General features: G+C 31.3%; 1 protein-coding gene across 2 annotated transcripts in view; it reads left to right on the top strand.

Moving 5' to 3' along the window:
* The first annotated feature begins 2,250 nt into the window (after nucleotides 1–2,250).
* LOC121375304 (synaptonemal complex protein 2-like) overlaps nucleotides 2,251–25,740 on the top strand; it is a 34,224-nt gene continuing 10,734 nt past the window's right edge. The window contains exons 1-21 of one of the 2 annotated variants that reach the window (XM_041502687.1): nucleotides 2,251–2,837; nucleotides 5,422–5,541; nucleotides 9,184–9,324; nucleotides 9,928–10,017; nucleotides 10,468–10,492; nucleotides 11,116–11,201; nucleotides 11,561–11,649; nucleotides 13,195–13,229; nucleotides 13,751–13,893; nucleotides 14,241–14,293; nucleotides 14,615–14,660; nucleotides 15,246–15,356; nucleotides 16,208–16,283; nucleotides 16,658–16,824; nucleotides 17,160–17,219; nucleotides 17,685–18,057; nucleotides 18,468–18,641; nucleotides 19,087–19,171; nucleotides 19,596–19,677; nucleotides 19,997–20,054; nucleotides 20,568–20,810. In XM_041502687.1, the coding sequence (XP_041358621.1) occupies nucleotides 5,443–5,541; nucleotides 9,184–9,324; nucleotides 9,928–10,017; nucleotides 10,468–10,492; nucleotides 11,116–11,201; nucleotides 11,561–11,649; nucleotides 13,195–13,229; nucleotides 13,751–13,893; nucleotides 14,241–14,293; nucleotides 14,615–14,660; nucleotides 15,246–15,356; nucleotides 16,208–16,283; nucleotides 16,658–16,824; nucleotides 17,160–17,219; nucleotides 17,685–18,057; nucleotides 18,468–18,641; nucleotides 19,087–19,171; nucleotides 19,596–19,677; nucleotides 19,997–20,054; nucleotides 20,568–20,671 (2,097 nt within the window). In that variant the 5' untranslated portion in view covers nucleotides 2,251–2,837; nucleotides 5,422–5,442 and the 3' untranslated portion in view covers nucleotides 20,672–20,810. Of the gene's footprint in view, nucleotides 2,838–5,421; nucleotides 5,542–9,183; nucleotides 9,325–9,927; nucleotides 10,018–10,467; nucleotides 10,493–11,115; nucleotides 11,202–11,560; nucleotides 11,650–13,194; nucleotides 13,230–13,750; nucleotides 13,894–14,240; nucleotides 14,294–14,614; nucleotides 14,661–15,245; nucleotides 15,357–16,207; nucleotides 16,284–16,657; nucleotides 16,825–17,159; nucleotides 17,220–17,684; nucleotides 18,058–18,467; nucleotides 18,642–19,086; nucleotides 19,172–19,595; nucleotides 19,678–19,996; nucleotides 20,055–20,567; nucleotides 22,986–23,397; nucleotides 23,517–24,157; nucleotides 24,231–24,564; nucleotides 24,630–25,522; nucleotides 25,674–25,740 lie in introns of those variants that run through there. The other variant, XM_041502686.1, reaches the window with a different exon arrangement.

The following is a 25,740-nucleotide window of genomic DNA, read 5'->3' as shown; positions in this document are numbered from 1 at the left end:
GTTTAATGACACCTCAGCATACACTAAACAATGGTAGTTAAGTGTTTATCATGGTCGTTCTTACATTAGACTCTAGCGAGAGAAAAAACAGTGTCAACACACACGATAGTTTATACACAAACCTTTAGCTAAGGAGGCAGGAAAAATATACTACCTATATGTTGCAGACAACCCAAATAAATGCCAAAAAAAGTGTAGGGTCTACAGTACGTGTAGTTATGAAATACGTTCTGTTGTTGCTGTTATCGGGGTTTGGGATTTTTTTTTTTTTTTTTTTGTTGGGGGGGGGGGGGGTGGGGGGGGGGGGGGAGGAGTTGGGTTTTTTTTTTTTTTTTACGTTAAACAACATTTCCAGTCATAAATGGATTCATAACTCAGTGTCCATTACAAAAAAACGTATATTATAGTAACTGAAAAAGTGTTCCGAATATTTTTTTATTTATTTAGGTAACAAATCGGTGATAACAACGTTTATAAAGTAGTCTAGCGTTAATGTAAAATTTATGTCTGCGAAACTGATTGTGGATCATTTGTTTATGGCCCTAGTTTGATAATTATACTGATTATTAGCAGTTACATATTTTTTCATTTATATACTTCAAAAACAGATTAATGTTTAATAACATACTGTCTGCTTCAAAAAGGGAACTCATAACATTCAAATTTAATTTAAATATACTGTCAAATATTAACCAAAGAAACTGAAATATTACACGTGGTTTCATTCAGGAATATTGGTGCCATTGTGACGATGAAATATTGCACACGAGCGACACGTTTTCCAGCAATGGTTATGATTAGCTTTCTAATGACATCATTGCTAGCTTTACATTAGATCAATGGGGGCAATTTTTTCAAGGGCCATAATAGCTTGTGTGATTAGTGATCACTAACTGGGGCAATATTTCCATCAAAACAATTTTAACTTGGAGAGATTGGTTGTTAACTCCGACGTAACGGTTCTTTTTTCCCCTCCAAGTTATAGCCACTGGATGTCGTCTGCCTGTTCTGCTCTTGGCTACCTTCGTGTGTTATTTACCCAGTAATTTAGTCCAAGATACGGGCAATCGCCCAGTTAGAAGAATTTCAAGCACCCAGGTGGCGGCAGATGGGGAGAGAAAAAAAATCAAGGTGGTAAAACCGAAGGCTATCCTTACATTTTGGATCTTAACTCCATCGAGGTTCTATCCAGCTTTTCTTTTTGGTGGTGTAAAATTGGCAGACGTTGCATGCACGATCTGCATACCTCGAAGAAGAATTGGCTTCATCTTACAGACGTCTTGTTTCGTAACCGTTACGTCTATGATGGTCGGTCGCCGTCGTCCCGTTCTCTCCTTTGTTGGCACAAGTTTTCATCTGCTTCTCAAGTAGCAATAAATCATCTGTTAGCATCGAATATTGCATTTATTCTGTGTGCTTGATTCGAAACCCCCACGTTGATGCATTGTGTATAGCTTCACCTGCGTAGAAAACACTACCACCAACTTTCAGCGCAGCGTGTCCCATCGACAATGCTCGTGATGCATGCTTCCTTTGGCTTTCATTTTACGTTTTCTATGTGGTAATAATTATCCAAGATAATCATGGGATTACACGCGATAGTTTTCTTAATTTCTGACGTCGACAAAGACGTTTTATGCACCCCAGTTAGTTGGTGATTTCGTATGTGCCGCTCGGGGGTGTTGCGCAAGTCACCTTGAAACAGCTGCATTCTATTAATGTCATAGGGGCAGTTCCAATTTCTTAAATTAAGGAAAAAAGCTAAAAGAAAAATTAACACACATAAAACGATAAATATTAATCAAACAGTCTCTGTGTAAGTTAAATTACAGATAGAAAAAAAGAAAGAGAGAGAGAGGGCGCTTAAGACCAGGTGGAGAGTGTTTACTGCAGAAGAAAAAAGAAGACTTTGCAATTATTTTCTAAATAAAATCTAAAAAAGAAGGAAATAAAAATCTTCTTACTATTCTTTTTTCTTGGTTCGAAGAGTTTACATTATTTTGTCTTGAACAAACTCGATTTAATATCGTAAAACCAATAGGCAACAGCCAGTAAACGCTGGTTTTTGAACCTGTTCAGAAATGCATACAGCGGAGGTTCGCCAACTAGAGTTACCCACCCACTCTCTTGAATCTTTGCCCATTGTTCTCGCTAGCTGGCGCTGCTCAACAACCAACAAAAGATTTGCGCGTCGTTTTTGAATGAGTTGTTGACTAACATTTTTGCAGATTTCCAACAAAAAATAGCAAAGTTATCAAATTACACTATATGTATAATATATTTCCAAATATTATTAACATTTTATAATAATCTACAGTAATTGTTTAATAGGTTAATCTGTTTTTATTATTATTAAAGCCTGAACGACGCGAATCCCGTTATGTTCGGAAATGTAACAGTACATACATGTACATCCATTACAAAATGCAAATCATCAATGTGTTAGGAATAAAATAAAGGTTCTGTATATCAGTGGAACATAAAACATAATTACTGCCTTATAATATGGTTTATTTAAATTTGATGTGTTAAAAGCTATTTGGGACAGCTGTTTGATGAAAACTGCACTTGACGTTATTATAACGCCCGCTCTTTCTGAAGCTCCCATGTGATGTTTGTTGACATCGAGCACATGCTACTTCCCGCCAAATGACGTAGTAAACCGGTAAGAGGTCATGGGTCGAGGAATGGTCTGTCGTCTGCTTTGTGTGTGTATGTTTTTTTGTCCAAGACGGAAGTGAAGGGAACTCTAAATTGATATGGAAACAAAAGTTGTATACTTGAAAATATATATCTACATATATCCAGTTTGATTGATATGCCACATGTTTAATTAGGTTAGGCTTTAAGTTTAAATCTGGTATGAAACGGTAGCCTATGTATCGCATTACAAATGACTTGTTGAACAATCGATTACTGATTCATTAAAGTTACACTTACAGACATGGTTTTGTCATTGGCAATGAACTGTTTTAATGAAAATCTTTATCGTGATTTATATTGATCACTGTATCAGTCTGTAGACTGTTTAATTATTTATTTTAGGCAAGGTCCATTATGTATGACTGAAACATTGGGAGGGATATCAATTCATGTTATGGTTGTCTTTCAAGTTCAACCGGTGAAACTGAAAACATAGACTTAAAATAATTTTAAAAAATAAAGGTTTAAAAAAGTTGTTAACAAATAAATCTAACTTATTATTTAACAGTAACTATTTATAATTACCTGATGCTATAATGTTAATTAGGAGGTAGGCCAAATTATTGTGTTGGTGCTTTGCATGGGCACAGCCTAATTAAGATTAAAAAAAAAAATTTACTTAATTGTTTTTGGTATTTTCTATGGGGAAGGGTATTACTAGCATAACCAATATTTTATATTACAATACAACATGCTTTTTACTGTGCTTACATAGGCCGGGCAAGTATAGGCCTAACTCTCAAATTTCACTTCCAACAAAAATATTAACTTGTCCCAAAACATAAGCATTTTAAATCAAAATTTTATTTCAATGAAAAATAATTAGAACTCTCTATAAATTCATTCAGTGCAGTCAATGCACTGCATGCTGGCAGCTGCACACCTCTCCAGCAGCTAAATCACCCATCCTCTCTTCTTTCTCGTCATTTTGAAAAGAAACTAGCTCAAAATCTGACTCCTTGATCCTTGTATCCTCAGCCGAGTGTGAGTAAGGATTCTCTGGTTCACTTGTAGCTGCAGCCCTGGTGTAGGTTTCTCTACGCCTGGTGTTATGTACCCATCCATCCACAGCAGGCATGGGCCTCACACACTGCTGTGGATGCAGATCTATGAGGGCCAGAAGGTTGGGGCAGTTGTTAGTTGCCTGGCAGACGACTGAATTGTAAATTTTACTCGTCTGGGGTGAGCGGTCGAGTACTTTTGGCCAGCTCTGCTTACATATGATGTATACAGTCTGGTGACCCAGATATAATGATAAGATCTAATGATAAAAATAAATATATAGGCCTACATTAAACAAAATAAAAGAATTTATATTGGTGGGAGGGGCAAACTAATTCCCACCATAGTAATGCTGTTTCGGGTGTACTCAGAATTGTGTTTGGGTGAACTTGTAAGAAAGTAAGTTACTGCTCCCTCAAAATAGTCAACAGAAATGTATCTCGCTTACAAATTTAGCTATTTTCACTAATAATAAAACAAAGTATCTTAAAATATATACATATGTATATATGTTTAAACTAATTCTGCTACATATCCAATATATTGCTATTTTATTGACTGAAATGTTTGAAGTTTTTACATAAATAGATTATGAATTACATAATTTTCCCAGTTGAAATGGCACAAAAAAGTATTAAAATAATCTCCCACCACTTTTGCACCGATGGAACGACATTGGTTGAATATTTTAGGTGTGTACTTTATTTTTATCATCAAAACAACAGTTTAGAGAAACATTTAGTCCCTATTGATTTTTTCTTCTAACTTGAAAATGTGAAGGTCACTTAGTTAGCTTTTTTCTTCGAAGTTTACAAATCTGAAATGAGAGCTCTGGAGCATTTCGGACGCTATTTTCAAGTCGGATGTTGTGAAAACTAATTACGAACATACTCAAATGCAATATAAGCTGTCAGGGATAGAAATTAATGCTTGCCCCAGTATATGTTGCCCAAATTTAACATGCTGACTCTTGCTATTTCACCATGATGCCACTGTACACTATATAGGTAATGTAGGTTCCTTCACAGCTTGCTGAAAAACCACATTGGTTTTATCTTGTCAGGATGTCCCAATAGTAGGACACGTCTAGAGCACATTGATTTAATAATCATCGGCTATTGGATATATGTCAAACATTTGGTTATTTTGACATAATAATCTTACATTTTTCCATTAGTTACAAGGGATCTTTTATATGCATCATCTTACAGACAGCAATTATTCTTTTTTATGCGACCATCTTTGACGGGTGGTATTATGGTATGGCATTGTCCGTATGGTCATCTCTCCATAAATGTTTCATTTCCTGAGCATACCTTTCTTATCAAACCTTTGCTCTCAAGTACAACTTGGGACAGCAATGTGTTGCATATAAAGACTCACCACAATCTAGACCTCTGCACAATGTACTTATTTTTACTTATTGCTCTTGAGATATATTTCCTCAGCATATTTATGTTTAGTGGCAAGTCTGGGTATTAATACATGTACTTTTATTTCTGTATTTATCTGAATACTGTTTTTCGTGTATATTTTTCTAAAGATCTACCCACTTGTCCATGTATGTGTATGTCTTGACAATAGAAAACATCTGCTAAAAAGCTTCATTAATTACTGGCTCTGTCATGACACATTTTATTAATAGAGGTCCATGCTAGCAGTCATTATGTATACATGAATATCTTAATCTGGAATATATTTCAATTTATGTTTTAGGAAAGTCTGCTCACATTAGGCATGGATGAAATTTTGCATAATTTTGATGAAATACATTCAAGTATTGCTAATGGAACAGATGTAAAGTCTTTTAACCCACAGAAGTTAGAACTCTTGCAGGTTGGAGTGTTATTATTATTTTGTTTATTGTTTGTTTCTTGGAGTAAATAATGTTATTTATATATATATATATATAGCTGACTTCCCCATCTTCTGATGCCTATAATTTTACATTTTAATATTCATTTTAAGGTAGTTCTTAACATAAACAAGGGAGATAACTTACATAATCCCACACAGAAAAATCATACTTTTTATTTGGTAAATGTTAGTGTGCAATAATGGGTACAGTAATAAAGAAAATATAACCATCCCACTACATACAAATCATTTGTCCTTCATTAGGTAGAAGACCACAGTTATTTGTGAATCTTCAGCAGATATTTATGCATACCAGCCCATAGCATCCTAAATGCCCACCTATGGTTTAAAAATAAAGAAAGATACAGGTCTGTTTAGTCTCAAGGAAATAACAAAAAGAGTCATAATTATAAAGAGGACTTATTTTAAATATTTTTAGTTAAATGTTTGTGTTACTTTCATCATAATGTGTCCAAACTGCATGCTTTTGGGTGTATTTTTGGCAATGTTCACACCCATACAAACCACACCCAAGTTATTAAACCTTACAAAAAGCCTCATTTGAATAAAGGTTTAGCTATTCAGTTTTTTTTATCAAATCAGCTTGTTTGAAAATTAACAAAAATGATCACGCCCCACTTTTGTCACAAGGAAAACCCGGTGTATGAATACCAAGCCTTATCACTAAGCTTAAAAATTTACTTCCCATTCTAAATAATTAGCCTTCAAACATGGAACTGTGCAAAACTAACCAGTGAACTCTTTGCGTGCCCATGTACACAAGGGAAGTAACTATATTTATTACCCATATGGACAGTGAGATGTGGGTGAATATATTTTCTATCTTTCTCTAGGGAAGATAGAAGCTATCTTTCCTCGCTGACGTCATGATGTTAGTTTAGTGACGTCATCGGTTTCCTTGACTGTCAAGTCTCTTGTTGATGAGATTTTACAAACAGTTCAGTTTTTGTTGAAATCGTTTAAGCAATTTGTTCTTGTTAACAATTAAACATGCTCTAAACTAATTTCTTTGTAGTTCATTCACTTCCCACTAGAAACATCAGTTCATTATGAATGTGACCTCTCTTGCTTACATTTGATTTATGTACCTAAAGATAGCTTTTGACGTCATTGCTTTTATTTCGCGAAGTCATCAGTTTCCTCAGACTTTCACATCTTGTATATTATATAGTTTGGGTCATGTAAGAAGTTTAAAGTTTATGTTTCTAAACTATTTACACTATGGGTAATAAATACAATAACCCACTCGATACTCGGAATTACGGATTATCTGTCCTTCGTGAAATTAATGTTGTCAGTCACTCACTAAAACTCATGACTGACAACATTAATTTCACTCGGGACAGATAATCCGTAATTCCTCGTAACTCATAAGTTATTATCTATATATACTGCTACCTTAGTGTTATAAACCTGAGTAGTAATTAATTTCACTGTTAGTAGATTTTTATTTTCCTCTATAGATACACTTATTATTATTATTATTATTTTTTTTTTTTTTTTTTTTTTTTTTTTATTGTCCCCAGGTCATTTTGACGATGCCAGGGTTGGGGTGCCCTGATTCATCGCCTCACAGAATATGAATTAGATTATAAACGCTAAATACTGGAAGTACATACACTTTGTGGTAGTATGCTGATTATAGTAATCGTAATACTTATACAAATAATGTACATGGTGATATATTTAATATTAATGCATATGTACATGTAGATAGTAGTATTATAAATGACTAGTTAACAGAAATATATTTAAATAGGCTGGTTGATGTAATGGGGACATAAAATAAATATATAAGTTTAGAAAGAAAGAATGTTAAAAAGAGAAGTTATAGTAGGTAATTATAGTGATAAGTGATAATGTCAAAATTCACGTCAAGCGCTCGCTTGATAATTGTTTCTATTATCTTCCATCAAATTACTTTCTTGACTGAAGAGTCGTTTCCATGGTGCCCAGATTGTATTATACTCTTCATATTTACAGTTTTTAAAAAGAATATATTTTTCTATTTCGTATTTATTTTTTAAAAAGTTTTGAGCAGCTATTATATTTATTTCATTTTTTTCCATTTTTGTCTTGTATATATAATATTTAATGTTTATTAACAGCCAGTTTATAAATATGTCTTTTATATCGCCTATTTGTCCAAATAAAATAATTGTTTTATTTAATTTTATTCGAATTCCTTTTTTGTTTAAAATCCAATTTACAACAGCATGCCACAGATCAGTCACTTTATTACAATAGTAAAATAAATGTGTTAATGTTTCTGGTGAACTGCCACAGAACGTACATTCATTAGTATCTATGTATTTAATTTTATGTAAAAAAGTATTAGTTGTTAGTATCTGGTGTATAATTCTGTATTGAAACCATATCAAAGTTGTATCTTTGAGACTTATAAAAGGCACTCTATAATAGTTTCCCCATTCTTTTGAGTCAAACGCAAAACCTTGGTTTCTACATCTTATTTGTGATGTTGGTGTAATAATTTTGTGATTTAATAGTTTATACATGTCTTTAATACCTGTTTGACTTTTAAGAATAATATTAAATTTTACCGGAAATACAGGATTAGTTAGCAATGTAAAGTGGCCATTTCTAACGTTATCTGCTTTATTTATAAATGCCTTAATGCTGTTTATAAGCGATGAATATTCTAAAAAGTGTGAATTTACGTTATATATATTTTTTAATTTCTCAAATGTAAAGAAATTTCCATCTTCATCAAGTAGATCGTTTATAAATATTATTCCCTTTTCTAAATAATTTTTATAACAGAATGGTTTTGTATTTATTGTTATATTGCTGTTGTACCAAATATTTGAGCTTAAAATGTCTTCTATTTTTTCCAAAATTTGTTTTTGTTGAATTAACTTCCAACTGTATAAGACATCTTTCCAAAACATGTTTTTTAATTTCTTTCTTTTTATATTCAAATAATAAACTGCATTTATTACAAGGTCTCTATTGGATAAGTTAGTAGTAGATTCAAACAGTTTAATCCATTTTGAGTTACCTAAAAATAGTCTCCTGAGCCATGAAGCTTTTAAAGCCATCATGAAATTATATATATTTAACATTTGTAATCCACCATCTTTGAATTTTTGAGCTAATAAGACTCGTTTTATTTTATCGGGTTTATTTTGCCAAATGAATTTATGAAATAATCTATTCAAATTGTCAACTTCTTTTTTGGATGGGTTTGGTAGTGAAATTAGTAAATATGTAATTTTAGGTATTATTAGTGTTTTTAATACGGTTATTCTTCCTAAGACAGTTAACTTCCTTATTGACCATAGTTTTATCAATAGTTTAATTTCATTAATTTTTGTGGGGTAATTCGCTTTAACAATTAATTGTAAATTTACTGTAAACGTTATTCCGAGCATCTTAAATTCTGTTGTATTCCATTCCAATTTCCATCTTGAATGGTGATAAACATCTTTTGAGGTTTTTTTACTGCCTATCCAAATAGCTTTTGATTTTGTATAATTTATTTTTAATCCAGATACTGTGGCATAATATTCTAATATACACTTATTTGTGTTCACTTACAGATGTGCATATAGTGAAAATAATAATCTTCTCATGTTTTAGATTCTTTCTAAAAATGTACCAGAAGATGAAAGATCCAGGAGAGCCAGTGTTCTACTTGAACAATTGAAAAGTATCATTTCCAGTGTCAAACATGATGAAGATTTGCTGTTAAAGATTTTGGATTCCTGCTTATTAAATTTAATAAGTATATTTTAATTATTATGCAAAATGTTGATTACACAAGTCATCACATATTATGGATGAAGTTCTTACAAATGGTGTACAAAGTATAAACCCATGCTTCCAATTGCTAATCATGCAACTGAATAGTGAATTTAATTTTTGTTTACAGTGATTTATAAAAATTTAACAGTGATCATAAAACATTAAAATAATTATAAGTTCAATCATAAAACATTAAAATCATTATAATTTCAAATCAGATTGAAATAGCACCTGTCCTTATTATAAACTAGAAGTATATATATGTTTAAAATATTGGTTTTATGAGACTTGTGAAACATATTTCCCCGTAGACCCCTAAATCTTGTGTTCTTGAAATTAATTAATGTTCACATAGTTTATATTATTGGCATTTGATGGAGTTCCCTTTTCATGTATGTTTATTATATATTAAACTTAGTTATACACTGAATAAATACATAAATTTCTAAATGTACCTTACTGAAATGTTCAGTTTTTTTGTGTATGTGTGATTACTAATATAAATGTGCTTATGTAATATACAAGTTGATAATTTTATATGTGTGTATATATTTTGAAAATGAAATTTATTTTCAGCAAGTGTCTGTCTTGTTTTCCTCTTTTGAAGACTCAATATATCCTCAGGAAGACAGTGATGGACTGTTGGAGGAACTTTTGGACATCATCAGTGTATGTATTACACATTGAAAACCATCCTTAGACTTGTTAAAGGCCATTATTATCAACAATTTCATGTGTATGAACCATATGCTAGAAGGTAGGGTTATAATGCCAGCATATGTATTTGATAAAATTATTTTTCTCAAAATCAACATTTTTGAAAGGTAAGGGTAGTTCAAGAAAAATAACAGTTTGTACAGTCATGAAAATGTTGACCATTGTGAACAGCCCCTGATGGAATAAAATTGAAATTTAAAATTTTACTGATTTAATGTAAATTGAAATAAAGTACTGATTTATTATTGAATAAGACCAGATTTTTTGCTGCCTCCTTGTCATGAAATCATCCATCAAAGACAATAATTTTCGCAAATTTATGCCATGAAAAGTCATACATTTTCATAATATATTATTATTTATTTTTGTTTAAAAAAGTTAATGTATTTTTTATTGTTTCAGGTTTTGGTTGATGGTGGTTCCAAAGGTATTTTGATTTTATATGTTTCGAGTGTTTTGTATTTCCTTTTCAAAAGAGAGGTGGAATGTAATTCAGTGGTAGAGGGCTCATCAGGTGAATGAATGAAGGAAATGTTTGATTTAACACAACACATTTTATTTACGGTTATATGGCATAGGACATATGGTTAAGGACCACACAGATATTGAGAGAGGAAACCTGCTGTCGCCACTTCATTGGCTACTCTTTTTGATTAACAGCAAGTGATCTTTTATATGCATCATCCCACAGACAGGATAACACATACCACAGCCTTTAATATACCAGTCGCGGTGCACTGGATAGAGCGACTGAGGTGAATGGGTTACAGGTCTGGTAAACCCCACTCTTGCATAATAACAGTTAACTTAAATTATTTCATGTGGTTAAATAACAAATTTATTTTAAAACCAATATAATACTAGTAAATTAACTCACAATCCACCCAATTAAAACATAAACTAAAAAAAACCCCAGTTTTATTCACATGAAAACTATATATACTGAAGTGTAGACTATCACTTATGCTAGAAGAAAAACAAATTATTGCATAAATTTGTTAATTACTCATAATAAAATACTTGTTACTGAAATTTTAAATATATTTTCAGTTCAAGCATTGATTATTGGTTCCCTGAGCAATGAATATGTTGGCATCATAACTGGTGTAAAATGTCCATTTGGGCACAAAATGGAGGTACTTTGTAGTTTATGTTTGTTAATCTCTATGTTTTTTGTTGTATACTTGATAATTCTACGTGATTGCAGTCTGGTGATATGTGAAAAGAAGAGATGTCTAGAACCTTGGATAATGTAGTAAATATTTTGAAGACATCTGTCATGTTTACAGCTTTTTTAATTGTTAGATGTGTGAAGAGAATAATTCAAATGAAATTTAATGTTGCTCCACCATAAGTCACTCTGTTGACATACATGTATGTTCTAAATTATGTTAAATTAATGTAATTAGGTTTTTAGTAATGTGTATATTTTGTTAGTGATATGATTTAGTATTATAAATAAGTATTTTCATGAATTAATATTCTAATATTGTAGGTTCTGAAGTCGTACAATGTTTTACTGGAAAGTTGTCCATTGGTTGCTAAACAGGAACTTGTACATTCAAAAATATTTTTTGAAAAATTGTAAGTGAATTAATTAATTTTAATTAATTTGTTATCTTGTCCACAGACACTTTTAAAATTATTATTCATACGGAATTAGAAAAGATTTTTTAAAAACCAGTATGTTTTAATATTACCTTTAAATTTCAACTATATATAATTTGCTATAATCCTAGCCAAAATCACTTTATGTGTCACACACTATCAACTATGTAGTTGATCAACTTATCAACTTATTTAAAGATTACTGTTATCCTTTGTTATAATATTTTTATCGCACACATCATGAAAAACATGGAAAGTCATGGAATTTGAGATTTAAAAATTCTTGTCTGGAAAACCTGGAAAAGTATGATTTTCAATAAAAAGTAATGGAAAGTAATGGAAAATCACAATATTGCGTCCGCCCCTGACTTCACCCTGAGAAAAAAAGACACCCGGAGATAAAATTTTAATAAAATGTATAATTCTTAAATTGGTAAATCCAATCATTGTCTAGAAGCACAAGTCCTGAACTGGTTTCAGTTAGAATTAGTCAGTTCAGTGGTATTTGTCTCCCTACTATTACAGCATTACGTTGCAAGCGTAATGCATACAGTTAATTAGTCGTACGACTGGTATTATAATGTTTTTACGGCATTACATTGCACGCATAGTGTATACAACTGAGAAACAGTTAACTGTTCTTTGCTGCCTAATGCCCAAAACACACCGAAGCTGTGCCTGGGTCCAGGATGACGAGTATGGTACCAGTTGAAAATTAAACGCGCACTATATCGAAAATGACAAACACAACAAGTCTGTGCTGGCACGAACTACATATCTGGCAACAGATGACATAGAGCATGCACTATATTTTCACATTGCCAGACTGGCAGCTGCAGCCTGTGATAGCTGTGTTTTAATTTATTTTTCTTAATAAACAACAGGAAAGATATATATCAATCAAAATAGGATGCTGATAATTATTGTTGGTGTTTACAGAAGAAACTAAAGATATGAGTGCAGTTATATATGGAAAACACATAAGAGTTACAGATCCAAACATCAAAATACATGGTGTCTTAGCCAGAGCATTGGTGTGTTTTGGCCCTAAACTGATTTTAGCAATGATATTACTGTTTCAATGCAAATATCCGCATGCACATGATGTACAGTTCATCACTAAAATGTAAACAATAATTATATGGTCATGGAATAGTGTTATTTGGGTCATGAAAAGTCATGGAAAATCAACTTGTAAAAGGTATACGAATCCTGTTTTATATATTTTTATATGAATATAAACATTTAAATAAAACATTTATTTCTTAAATGTTTCATGCTGTTGCAACAGGTGTGACTATCAATTCATAATTATTCCTAAAATAGAAGACCAGTGAAGGAAATAACATTAGTGAATTGATTTAAGTAATAGAAATATTTCTGATATCTGTCTGAACTAGATTTGTATGTGTTTGGTGTGTCCATTAATTGCAAATAATGAAAAAAGATTTTAGTCAAATAAGTTACCTGTGGTGAAACTACGATGTACATTGTATATTGTTTAAATTTATTTTATTGCAGGAAACTCCTTTTCAACTTGATATTTCATATTGGAGGTAATTTAAGCTGATTTAAGTATACTGCTGAAAATGTTTGTCTACTAAGTATAATTTAGTAGTAATATTATCAGTAATTGTAATATGTGGGTATTAAAGCCACAAAATGTTTTATTTCATTATTACTTTGCACTTTTGAGGTATGAAATGTTTCTTTCATGCAAAATACATTGTAACATAAAGTAAATTCATAAATTACATTAATTCAGTTTGTACTCATAGCATGTATTAGAAACTGCATTCACAAACAGCTGTGAATCTACTAGTGACACTACCATGTGGAGTAGTGTGGAATTTGAGTTTGGGGGCTCATTTGCAAACATGTTTTTGTTTCTTTAAAACATTTATGTTCTGAACTGAAGCAGTTTCAAATACACACATTGATTGATAGTTTCATGGTGCCTTTTTAGTTTAACATTCTTGGGCCCGTTATAAGCATCTGAATAATCTATTACCTGAAATATTAATATTTTCATTGACTTAATACATACAGAATAACCTAGTGACTGTCTTACTTACAGATTATGAGTTTCAAGTTGGAACACTAGAATGCATCTTCCGTCTTGTGCCAAGAAAAGTGAGACCTCAGTATGCCTCAAAGTTCGTTCAAAACACTGAACTGATATCGGCTTTTCTTATGATCAAAGATGGAAACTTCGAAACAGTAAGACTGATTGACAAATTCTAATAAAAACACCTACTAGTTATTTTCACTTCCAATCAGCATACTCTGACTGGATTATCGAAGACTAGCGGTGTTGTATTTTATTTTGTTATGTGCCCATACAGAGTACATCCCCTTTAAACTGAATATTTTATAATATGACTTGATTCTTCCTGAAATTCTCTCATATCAATAAATGTCATGTCTCATCAGTTCTGTGCATTAACAATTGCATGTTATATATAGCATTCATATGTTTGTTGTTTTTCTCTATATTCATTTTAAATCAATTTGCAGTTAAAAAGCAAAACAAATAAACAAATCAAAACAAATGTTTTATATTTCAGGACTGTAGATCATTTCTCAACTGCTTAAATAAACAGATGAAGGTCAGAAGGAGGTACGAGATATTTTGTTTAATTTGAAACTATAATTGTGGTCATTCTTGGTATAATTTTCCTTTAAAAAGTTAATACTATCATATAACATGTGTTTTTAAAATGCTGAAAATACATAAATAGGCCTGTTTTGTGCATTATGCATAGTAATGTTGCATTATAACTATAAAAATACCACTGCATAAACTAATATTTGCATATAAATAAAGACAGTCGTAACCTGTTTGTTAATTTAAACAGAATAGATATATGTTTAGGTTTTGTCAATGTAATGATAAACTAATGTTTCTTTTATTTTTGGTTCCTGTTTTTCCTTGCTTTAGAGTTCTGTCTGTTCCATGTATTAAGGCTGTTCTTGGAAAAAAAAAGGTTAGCTTATGAATACAAATGTACATGTTTATTTTGTCAGTTGAATATCCCAGTACAGCAAACATTTTCATATAATTTGAAATTGATTTACATGTTTGACTTTACGACATATCAGTTTGAATTGTTTTAATGAGCTGTTGTCAGTAATGTATTTTTCTTTAAAGATATTGTACTCTTGATTCTTGTCCAATTGATAATTTTGTTACGTGAATGGGGTATAATTATAGTAAATTTTTGTATTAAAATTAGTTTCATTGTTTTAGTTTTTATGTTCATATTTATTACATACTTAATTGCTGCTTATCTCTTTATAACATTTTGTATAAATTGTCTTATGTTGTTTGTAAAACAGTAATATGACCATGCCAAAATTATTTCAGATCATGATTAATATTTTTATTTCTGAATTAGTAAAAAACATTTGCACACGATAAGGGTAGTTATGAAATCAGTTATCTTATTTTTGTTAATTGCTTGTGCTAACTGAGATCTTTAATCACATTAAAAAAGCTTTTAATTCAAGCTAATTAATAAAATCATAGATTGATATATTTTAGCTAACACATTTCATTATATACTTCTTAGCTGACAAAACCTGATGATCCTGGATATGATGATTTCTGGGTTGATTTTAACTTTGGCAGCAAAAGATTAACAATATTCTGTGAACAAGACAGCTCAAATGTTTATAGTCAGGTAATATAAAGATGTATTTGTATTTTTGTTATTTAAGACTGCTTATATGTTACAGTAATTGTTTTGAAACAAATATTCTACATGATAATTAATGTAATGCTTGATTTATAGAGAATATTTCATGGGTGTTTTTCAGGGGTGGGGGTGGGGTCAGATATTAGTTATATCTCATTCAGTGAAATATGATGAGTGTGATATGAAATGAAATTATGAACTTCATGACATGAGATGTAAATCATATTTGATAACAAACATGAAATGTTCTAGTATTATATAGAATTCGTCTTTTTTTCCTGTATACTCAAAAACATACTACAGATCCATTGTAATTTATGTAATCGACCAGTTAAATTGATCAGTGCATTAAATATGAGAAGTCCATTTAGCAATTAATGTAAACTATATAACCAACCAATGTTATTATTATGATGTGACATCATTTATCATTTATAGTGAATTGATATTGTGGAGATAACTTCAGGTTATTTTGAGTAGTAACTGATAGCATTATTATTTCACACATTTCCACTAATGATTATAATAATGAAATTAATTACATATTATTTGCCACATGATCAACTTAAGAATGAGGAAACTAAAGATACATGAACCATTGAGAAAGTTGAATGAGAAAGTCTCAGTCTATTTATTATATTTCTTACATCTGCTTGGAAACTGCATTTCTTATTTTGATGCTGCAATTGATGAAATACTATGACCTTTGAAATTTCCTTGTAACTTGGATGTGTTAGTCTTAGTGCTTCATTTGGCTGTTTTTATCTGTTTAGGATCCTTTGGTAGTTTTTATCTGTGTAATATTGTTTTATTGTTTTTATCTATTTATATCACAGAGGAGTATGGAATATGAAGACATGTGGGAGACTGTAAGCATATGGACAAATGATATTCAGTCTTATCAGTGTGTAGGTGTGTGAGCTTTTTGTATTAATCTTTTTCAAATTAGTAAAATTTAAGATTTTTTACAATAACAAATTTGGAAATAAAATGGCTCTAACTGTGTATTTGTTCTTGATTTTCTTGATTTTGTACAATGGAAATAATAATCAGCCTGTTAATAATACACTATATTTGTCAAACTGAACTACACTTGATTCTTAATATCTCTTGATAATCTAAATTTTAAACAGCTGAAGACACCATCATCTATACAGTATGTTTTTGATATTGTTTGACACCTCTTAATAACATGTTTGATTTAATCAAAGGAAACCTCTTAATATGTACATGTTTCAAATTAACAATTTTATATCGAGTACTATACTTACTTATTATCCTTACAGATAACAGATCTGTTACTTCAGTGACACTGGTTTTAAAGAAAAGTGTGACCGAGTTGTTTCCTCATATGGTAGAAGCTGAAGGCAACGAACTGTGTCTTCTTTTTGATGACAAGTGGTGTATTTCCGAGGCACTGAGAAGAACTCTTGGATTAAAACAACCATCTTTGGTACTTTTTAACATTTATGATGATTATGTTGGTTTCATAAGAGAAAAAGAGTATAAATATTGAAATTATTCGGGTTTTTTGTTAAGCTCTTTTTTTTCTTTCTGTTATATTTTATTCATTTTAAAATTCAAAGGTTAACTAATTAACTATAAAATATCTTTAATGGCAACATGAAATTGAAATATTCTTGTGCCTTCATAAGTTTTAATCACGGCTGGATTATTTCTTTAACTTTGACATCAAATGCATGTACATGCTTGCATGAAGTAGTCTCATAAAGGATTTATGTCTTTTGCAAATATATGTACTTCTACATGTTCAATTTTTCTTTTCAGAAAAAAGTCTCCTCTGTGAATGAACCACTTCATCTGTTCATGAGAAATGGCTCGTTGCAGGCAAGTCAAAAGATTCCAAAATTTAACATTAGAGACATTCATTTTTAAAAGGAGATTGAAAAATTATACTGCTCAAATTGTTACAGAGGAGGAAAATCATACTTTAAAAAAATAATCAGTATTACAGGGGAAATTTGGTTTGTTAAAAAATGGAATTCTGCATCTACTTGAATATTATAAACCTTTACGGAGTAGAAGATCAATGCAGTTCAAACTACTGTAATTTGTAAATCATAAATGATGTCAGTAATAAACAGGCACTGACGCTAGTAAAAATAAAAAGGGAATTCCCCATTTACAAGTTCCGGTTCAGATCGCACATATGTGTGATACAAAATAAATTTATCACACAGTTTAATAATGCCTTTATCACTATAGTAACATTGAATAGGTATGTAATAAATACATGTATGTCTTATGAGTTCCATTTTTTTTTTTTTTTTTTTTTTTTTTTATATACAACAGACTGGAAATTTGACTGTGAAATCTCCTTATCCAGATTCTGCAGTTTGTAATAGGATACAGGCTCACTTGGCTCAGACAGAGGCTCACTTGAGTCAAACAGAGTCTTGCTTCAGTCGGACACAGTCTAACTTAAGTCAAACACCTGGAGGCCCAAAAATGTCAGTGCCATCAGTTCCTATGAGGACCCCAACAAGATATATAACTCCTTCATTGGCAGCATCAAATGGTCTGATTACCCCAGTTTCCTGTGCATCAAATGTAACTGCCAGTAAATGTCTGTCTTCCTCAAAACTATCGGATGGAAAGTCTGCTAAGATTAGTACAAGCAAGTGCAGTGTGAATATTCATTTGGATAGTGAAAGTGAAGCAAGAGGTACATGTATGTGCTAATGAATGTTATACCCTAATGATTTAATTTACATTTAATTTGTATTATTTTTGTGTGATAGTAATCTACTTTTTGAAGTCTACATAAAATGTTCTCTTTTTTTTGTTAGTATCTATGTTCCCTAAAAGGTGTCCAAAAGATGTCATTAACTTTAAAATCTTGCTGTCATATCTATGGTTTTAATTATTAAAAGTAAGGTTGGGAGTGTTCGATTGTAGTGAACATTTTGAGTGTAATTTAATATTCTTTTTTGTCTAACCTTTATGAAGTAAAACAGTGAGATATAGGTATTAAGTTTCCTGTAAAATTGTCAACTTTTGCTGTAAAGTTTAACGTTCAAATCAGTTTCTCACAAACTATAAATCCTAGGTCAATTTGTTTTGTGTTTATTTTAGATTTCAAAGCACCAAGAACACCGCAAAATAAAATAAAGCCAAGACCTAAAGTGAAAACACCTGTTGTGACTATAGGAGCACCCAGACTAAGAGACAAAACATCTCAACTTCAAAATACAATTGAAATACAAAATTCCAAACCTGCAGGAAATCAGGTTATGATTGACAAATCCTGTAAGGATATTTAACTTTAACTCTTAATAAGTTACAATTATATACATATAATTTCAAAGTAAATCAAATAGGTTTTAAAAAACAACTTTACTGATATTAATTTAAGGTTGTTAATTTCTCATTTATGCATAGTGATAAAGTTATTTCTTGAGCTATATGTGGTCATAGGAGTAAAGGAAAAGACCATCAGTAAACCTTTAGAGATATTGAAATCATCAAGCAAACCTGTGGATATTTAGAATCTGTGTTAAGGTGTGAGAAGAAGAAATGGACAGAGCATATTAAAATTTTTAAATATATTTTCATAGTTTATATTTAGTGGGGTGGGGTTTTTCATTGATCAAACAAGTTTGAGCTTTTCGTTTATTTTTGTCTCTACATGTACTTATGTCAGTAAAAAGACTGCTACATTATATATTATACTGTCAATTATTAATTATTTTAGTGGGACAGAAAATGGTGGATGATATTGTTATTCCTGATTCTATTCCTGATCTACAATTTGTACAGAAGGAAACAAAATCTGGAAGGTACGATAATATTATTTGTTTTCGTGATGCATTTCATGTGTATAACAAATTGTGTTGATCCTATGTCACCCAGGACTTAATGGTGACAAAATTCCACTAGATGATTTTTCAATCCATTTCCATTAAATTCAAATAAGAGTGGTTGAGTATTGTTAAATCAGTCATGAGACATCAGTGTGTAAATTGTTATGTGAATTATTTGTGTAAGCACATGCATCAGTAATGACAAAAGTACTAGTAAAATTAATAAAGGTTCATGCAACTTAAAAGGGTATAATATGATTTATATTTGTCTGACTATGGATTAAATATAATATGTGTTGGTTAATATTATTTGATGCATTTCCAATTATTTTTTAAAATATTCAAAATTATTTAAATATTTTTAGTTTACATTAATTTTGTCTTTTCGGTCAAATTCTAGGAAATCTACAATGGATGACAGTGGGATTGGTCTCAATGAAAGTGATTTGTCTAATGAAAAAGCTAAACACCAAGCTAAAAAGGTAACAGATTTTCTGTTTAATAACTATTCTGGTCCTGTGGGTTTTTAACTTAAGCATATGCTTGTGATTTTTCACACTATCCACCACCACAAAAATCTGAATGTGTTTTACCAATGTTTCAAGTGGTGCATAATGAACCTTTTGGTAACATTTTATTAATTTTATTTTGTGTGGTGCTTTGAGTGTACATTGTTTTTAAGTAATATATACTACTCAATTGACTGATTTAAAAAAAGAAAGAAAAGCAAACTACATTTCTGTGACTATCAAAAACACATTAATAATATATACTTCATGTTTGTTGGGTTTTTTTCAACAGAAGGAGAAGGCAGGACAAGATGATAAACATTTGTCTGAAAATGAAACATTTGTATCAGGTTTGTATTTGTCCAAGTCGTATTAAAACATGTTAGTATAATATACTTATTAAGGCATTTTATTTGATACGGGGCAAGATGTAGCCCAGTGGTAAAGCGCTCGCTTGATGCGTGGTCAGTCTGGAATCGATCCCCGTGAGTGGGCCCATTGGTCTTTTTCTCATTCCAGCCAGTGCACCACAACTGGTATATCTAAAGGCTGTGGTATGTACTACCCTGTCTGTGGGATGGTGCATGTAAAAGAACCCTTGCTGCTAATCAAAAAGAGTAGCCCATGAAGTGGCGACAGCAGGCTTCTCTCTCAACATCTGTGTGTCCTTAACAAATGTCAGACGCCATATAACCATAAATAAAATGTGTTGAGTGTGTCATTAAATACATTTTTCTTTTTTATTTGCTAATTCTAAATAAGATTTAAATTTAACTATCAAAAGCACTGTATTTTTAAATAATGAAAATCACTCGGAGTCATATCTGATAATAAAACTGATGATAGACAGTTTACTGTTGTAGATATATCTGATACAGATGAAGTCAAACACAATACTTCACGAACAGCTACAAAGAAAAGGAAGAAAAATAGAAAGAAGCCATCCACGCAATTGTTCTTTTACTGAAAAAGACAAGGAAAAGAAAATCATTGGAAGTGCGGACTTGTTAAGATGTAAAGATACTTCTAAACCTGTTTCTGATAAGGCTTCAGAGTCATTAACAGTTGAACCAAGTACAAGTCAACAGGAAAACACCAGATGTAACTTGCCGAGACAAGCAAAATGTGGGAATAGAATAGATAAAACCTCACATTTAGAAAATGTCCCAAAGGAAAATGATCAGTTTGTAATAAATGAATCTCAGGAGTTTTTAACAGGTAGTTCTAAGGGCAGTACAGAGTCTTGGAAATCAAGAAGAAAGATTGAAAAAACTACTTTAGATAGTAGCACTGGGAAATCCAGCTCTGAATCAAACACTAAAATGTCAGATTTAGAAAAAAAATTGGTAAACAATTGTACTGTGAAATCCAGTTGTGTATCAAAATCTGGAATGTCAGATTTAGAAATTGAAGATATAAATTCTGTCACAGAAAGTAAGAAAAGACGACAGAAGAAAAAGGTCGGTTTAAAAACCAAAACACCAGCCAGTAAGACCACATATACAATAAGACCAGAGATAGAAGCATCAGATTCCTGTAAGACAAAGAGTAAAGATGTATTTGATGAGCCAGACATGCCTTCTAAGAACTATGAAGAAAATGATATTTCAGAAAAAAACAATGCTACAAATTCAACGGCATTAAAATCTGCCAATACTCCACAAAGCTCTGACACATACAAAGAAAGGAAAACAAGAACACAATGTCATATTAAAGAGTCAAATACAGTAAATAACTTGGAATCATGTTCAGACATAAGTGACATTTATAACACAGAAATTTCAGAAAACAATTGTAAAGATATGTTAAAAAATCAAAACATCAGTTCACATACTACATACAGTTTAGGTAATACACCCCCACAGAAAACCACAAGCAAGCATGGAAGCTTAACTTCAGATAGTACTCAAAAAAGATCATCATCATCAGTGTTAACCACATATACTGACATACCAAGATATGAAAAGAAGTCTGAAAAGACATTATCTAACTCCTCAGTTGATGGTGTCAACACAAAACAAAAATCTGCGCATGTATCATCAAACATGCACAGCAGAGTACATAAAGAAAAACAACACCCAGATAAATTAATTTCAGATCAGCATTGTTGTCCTAGGGCTAACAAAAAAGTAACATGTCATCAAAAGAAATCAAAGAATGGAAAAAAGCCTTCTTCTCAACAATTTAAGTCTCCAACTGTTGCAGATGTATTTACGAAACCAGTTAATAAAAAGGGGGGAAAACCAAAACACAAACTGTACACCACTCAAATTACTCAACGTGGAGAATTTAAACTGACCACAGCACTTCCAAAAAGACCCTTGTCTCCACCTGCAAGTGTTGAATCAAGTGATTACCACAAAAATGATGAGATCAACATGGCTAATACCAGTACAAAGCATCCTGAAAAGCACAAGACCAAAAAACTCTCCCAAACCAGTTCAGGTGAAAACAAATCGGTTAAATCTGTCAGTTCTCAAGATTCCACAACAAATGTCAACAGAGGAACAACCAATATGCTTACTGAGGAAACCAAAATGCCATCATCAGAACCTCGAAGAGTACTGAGGAAGAAGAAGCCATCAAATAAAAGCTTATATGTCTTTGATAGTCCAAGTAGTAATTTATCTATTGAGGAAATAGCTAATAAAGAAAATTTGAAACCTACAAAGAAAGTCCATGTAGACTGTACACCATTTAAACCAGTTGAAACTAAAGAGATTGCCAAAAAACAAGTTTCCAGGTTATTGGTTCCTTCATCTTTTAATGATCATTCAGAAAATAGTTCAGATCCATATGACTTTGATGCTGAAATAGAAAGGAACTCTCAACATTCTTCAATAAAACCCTGGAAACCTCTGCAAATGTACATGCGAAGAAATAAAACTGAAAGGGAAAATGATGCAGCCAGAAAAGGTGAGAAAATAGTGAACAAACCAAGAAAGAAAAGAACTGCCAAAGAGCAGAAGTCTGAAGTAACAGTGACAATAAACAGATGGAAGTCATTTTCCAATGAACACAGAAAATCGGTAACTCCACGTAACAATAATGATTTTGATAATTTTGGATTTTCTTTCACAAATTCTCAAATGGTACAGAATTCAGCAACAGATGAAAGTGAACTGTCTCCAGAATATCCCATCATGGAAAAAAGACAAATGTCTGTAATAAAACAAACAAGTTCACAGTACAGTATTCAGGAAACAAAAAGAACTGAAACAAAATTAGTGGAGTGGACAGACCACAGGTTACTTGGAAAATCTGCACAGGTGAAGTCTCAGGTGGGTCAACTCTTTTAGTGTATGTGTATTCTTATGTCATACTTAGTCCCGGACATGATTTGTTCTTGTGGGCAAGTTTGAACTTTGTTCTTATTACATGAGCATTATAATAAAAAAAGAAGTATATTTAAATATAAGACATTGGAGTCAGCAACTAAAATATGCTGATGGAGGTGAATTATTTGTAAGTTATTATGGCCCTTGTTAGAGGTATAATGAAGAGAGTTGCTACAACTTAATAAATGGTTCTTAATAATTAGCTATTTCAAGAATCAATTTATATTCTGTGAACAAAATGTGACAGTTTAATGCAAAATATCTTTAACATGATATTTTACTATTTATTTCTTTAAAGAGTGTGGTTAATGCAAAATATCTTTAACATGATATTTTACTATTTATTTCTTTAAAGAGTGTGGTGAAGACAACAAAAGGGAAACGATCTGTGAAAACCATCTCAACATCAGCAGAACATAAGCATCAGCAGAAATACAGTTCTGAACAGGAACAATTTGAAAATGAAGCTCCAAAGTAAATGTTTGCAATGATTTTGACATATTATTATTATTATTATTATTATTATTATTGTTATTATTGTTATTATTATTTTACAATATATAAAAGATACTGAACAAGCTGTTGTATATTATCAAGTTTAATCATAAAAGAGTGAGGGGAGAGAGAGTATGTGATTTACAAATGTAGGTAAGTGACAAATTTTATAATCATTGGGACATGGCATTGTAATTGCAACTTTGTGTCATTTTGTGTTTGTATGTACATGTAGGCCTATTCTATGTTTCAAATGAGACTCTTTGTATGTGAAGAAATGAATAATTATTTCAAGCAAGAACATTATTCAACAAAAACAATTCATATTTTATGTGGGAATGAGTAAATGCAAATGTATAGTCGAAAGGAATGACCAAATATTCTTCTGATTCAATAATTAAAAGTGCTTATAGTCCTTCCCAGTCTCCATAAATATTCTTTTTTGTGAATAATTTCAGTTCCATTTGATGAAAAAAGAAAAGTAGAAGTGCTTTGGAAATAAACAAAAAACCACAATTTTTTCAGGAATAAATAGATTGTAGTGCATACCATAGTCGGAAAAAAATGTTCACTGCTGAAAGAACTATAGACTAACTATAGACTATTGAATGTATTTGTAGAGAGGTGGAATATCAAGCAGAACCACAGAGAGAGAAATATGATGTTTTAAGTAATTTTTCAGCTGCTTGCAAGGTAAATCTTTTGTTTATTTTTCTTAAATACCCAACCACTGCAGCTTTAATAAATATTCAGATGACAACCACTCTGTGAGCAAGAGCTGATATACTTGATAATTGTGATTTTGTATGGAGTTACTCAATATTAAATCAAACAGAGGTTGTTGTTTTTTTGGAGTGGGTGTTGGGGGAGGTTGGGGGAAGGGGTAGGGTGTTTTGGCTATAAATATCAACACATACATGTACATGTTTATGAAAATAACATTTTACTGACCGGTTAATATGTTTTTTAGTATATTTAATTATCTAAGTTTTTGCATGCTATAGTATTACTGGTTTTCAACTTTCAGAATTTGCTTTTGGAGTCATCGTTAGAAGCTGAATCGATTCAAGAAGATGATGTACCCTTTGGCAGGTACCTTACATATTAATTATCATATAAATGTATTTGGTGCCAACATCTCTTTACATTTTATTTTAATTTTAATATGTTTCTTTGTTTGACATTCAATGTGTTTTTTAAATATTATTCTGCATTCTAATAAGGTATGTTCATCCTTTAGAAGTGTTTAGTTTGCTGTAATCTGATCAACAACTTTGGCCATGTTTGAATCAGTCGGCATGCATTTTGTAAAGTGATTTTGTTTTACTTCTTTATTGAAAAAGGGATAAAGGAAAGGTAAAAGGAAATTCAGACTTGAATAAAAAGTGAGTTGTTAAGATTTATTCCTTTTTAAGTGTCAGGATCGATACAGCAAACAGTATTCTTATTAAGTTTGCCCTAACGTATGTTTACATGTTACTGTATTAATTGGATATTTCAGTTTTGAGAGACAAGCAATATTTTTACCTATTGCACTATGTTGGGGAAGAGTTGACCGTTAAATATGTTTCACAATATGCAATACATTTTCTGAAAGCTCAAACTTCTTATAAGCTGATCAGTACAAATACTTTGGCTCCCATTAGGTCTATGCACTCAGAATCATTGTATTCTGTACAATTTTCCTTCAGTGTTGTGCCATGTAAACAAGGTCACATATTGTAATAAATAAAATACTATACTCAGGGATGTTATTTTTCAGCTTTTTTTGTATAAAATAATTTTCACAAAATAGACTGGATTTGATCGAAAATGCTAAAAAAAAGTACCTTTATTAGATATTGTATAGATATTTCATCTTTTAAACTCCTTAGCATTTATGTTACAACACATGTTTTAGTTATCTTATGCGAGACTTGTTTAGTATTCTTTAGATAGGTACTAAATAAACTGTTTACTAATCACAATAAATTTGGGTTTTAAAGGGCTGAAGATAGTGAAGTAAGCTGGTTAGCCAAGAAACCTGCGGCAGAAAGGAAAGCAAACAAGATATATCAGAGGAATATTAATGAAAAGTGTAGACAAATTTTGAACTCATTTACCATTGATGAAGATGAACTTATAAAGACATCACAAGTTTGTATCTTTAAATTTGTGGTTTATGTTTGGGGTTTTGTTTTGAGATGTGTTTGTCACTTGTTAA

Source organism: Gigantopelta aegis, chromosome 6, assembly GCF_016097555.1.
Source record: "Gigantopelta aegis isolate Gae_Host chromosome 6, Gae_host_genome, whole genome shotgun sequence".
NCBI classification, from domain to species: Eukaryota; Metazoa; Mollusca; class Gastropoda; order Neomphalida; family Peltospiridae; genus Gigantopelta; species Gigantopelta aegis.
This window is presented reverse-complemented; position numbering and strand designations above follow the sequence as displayed.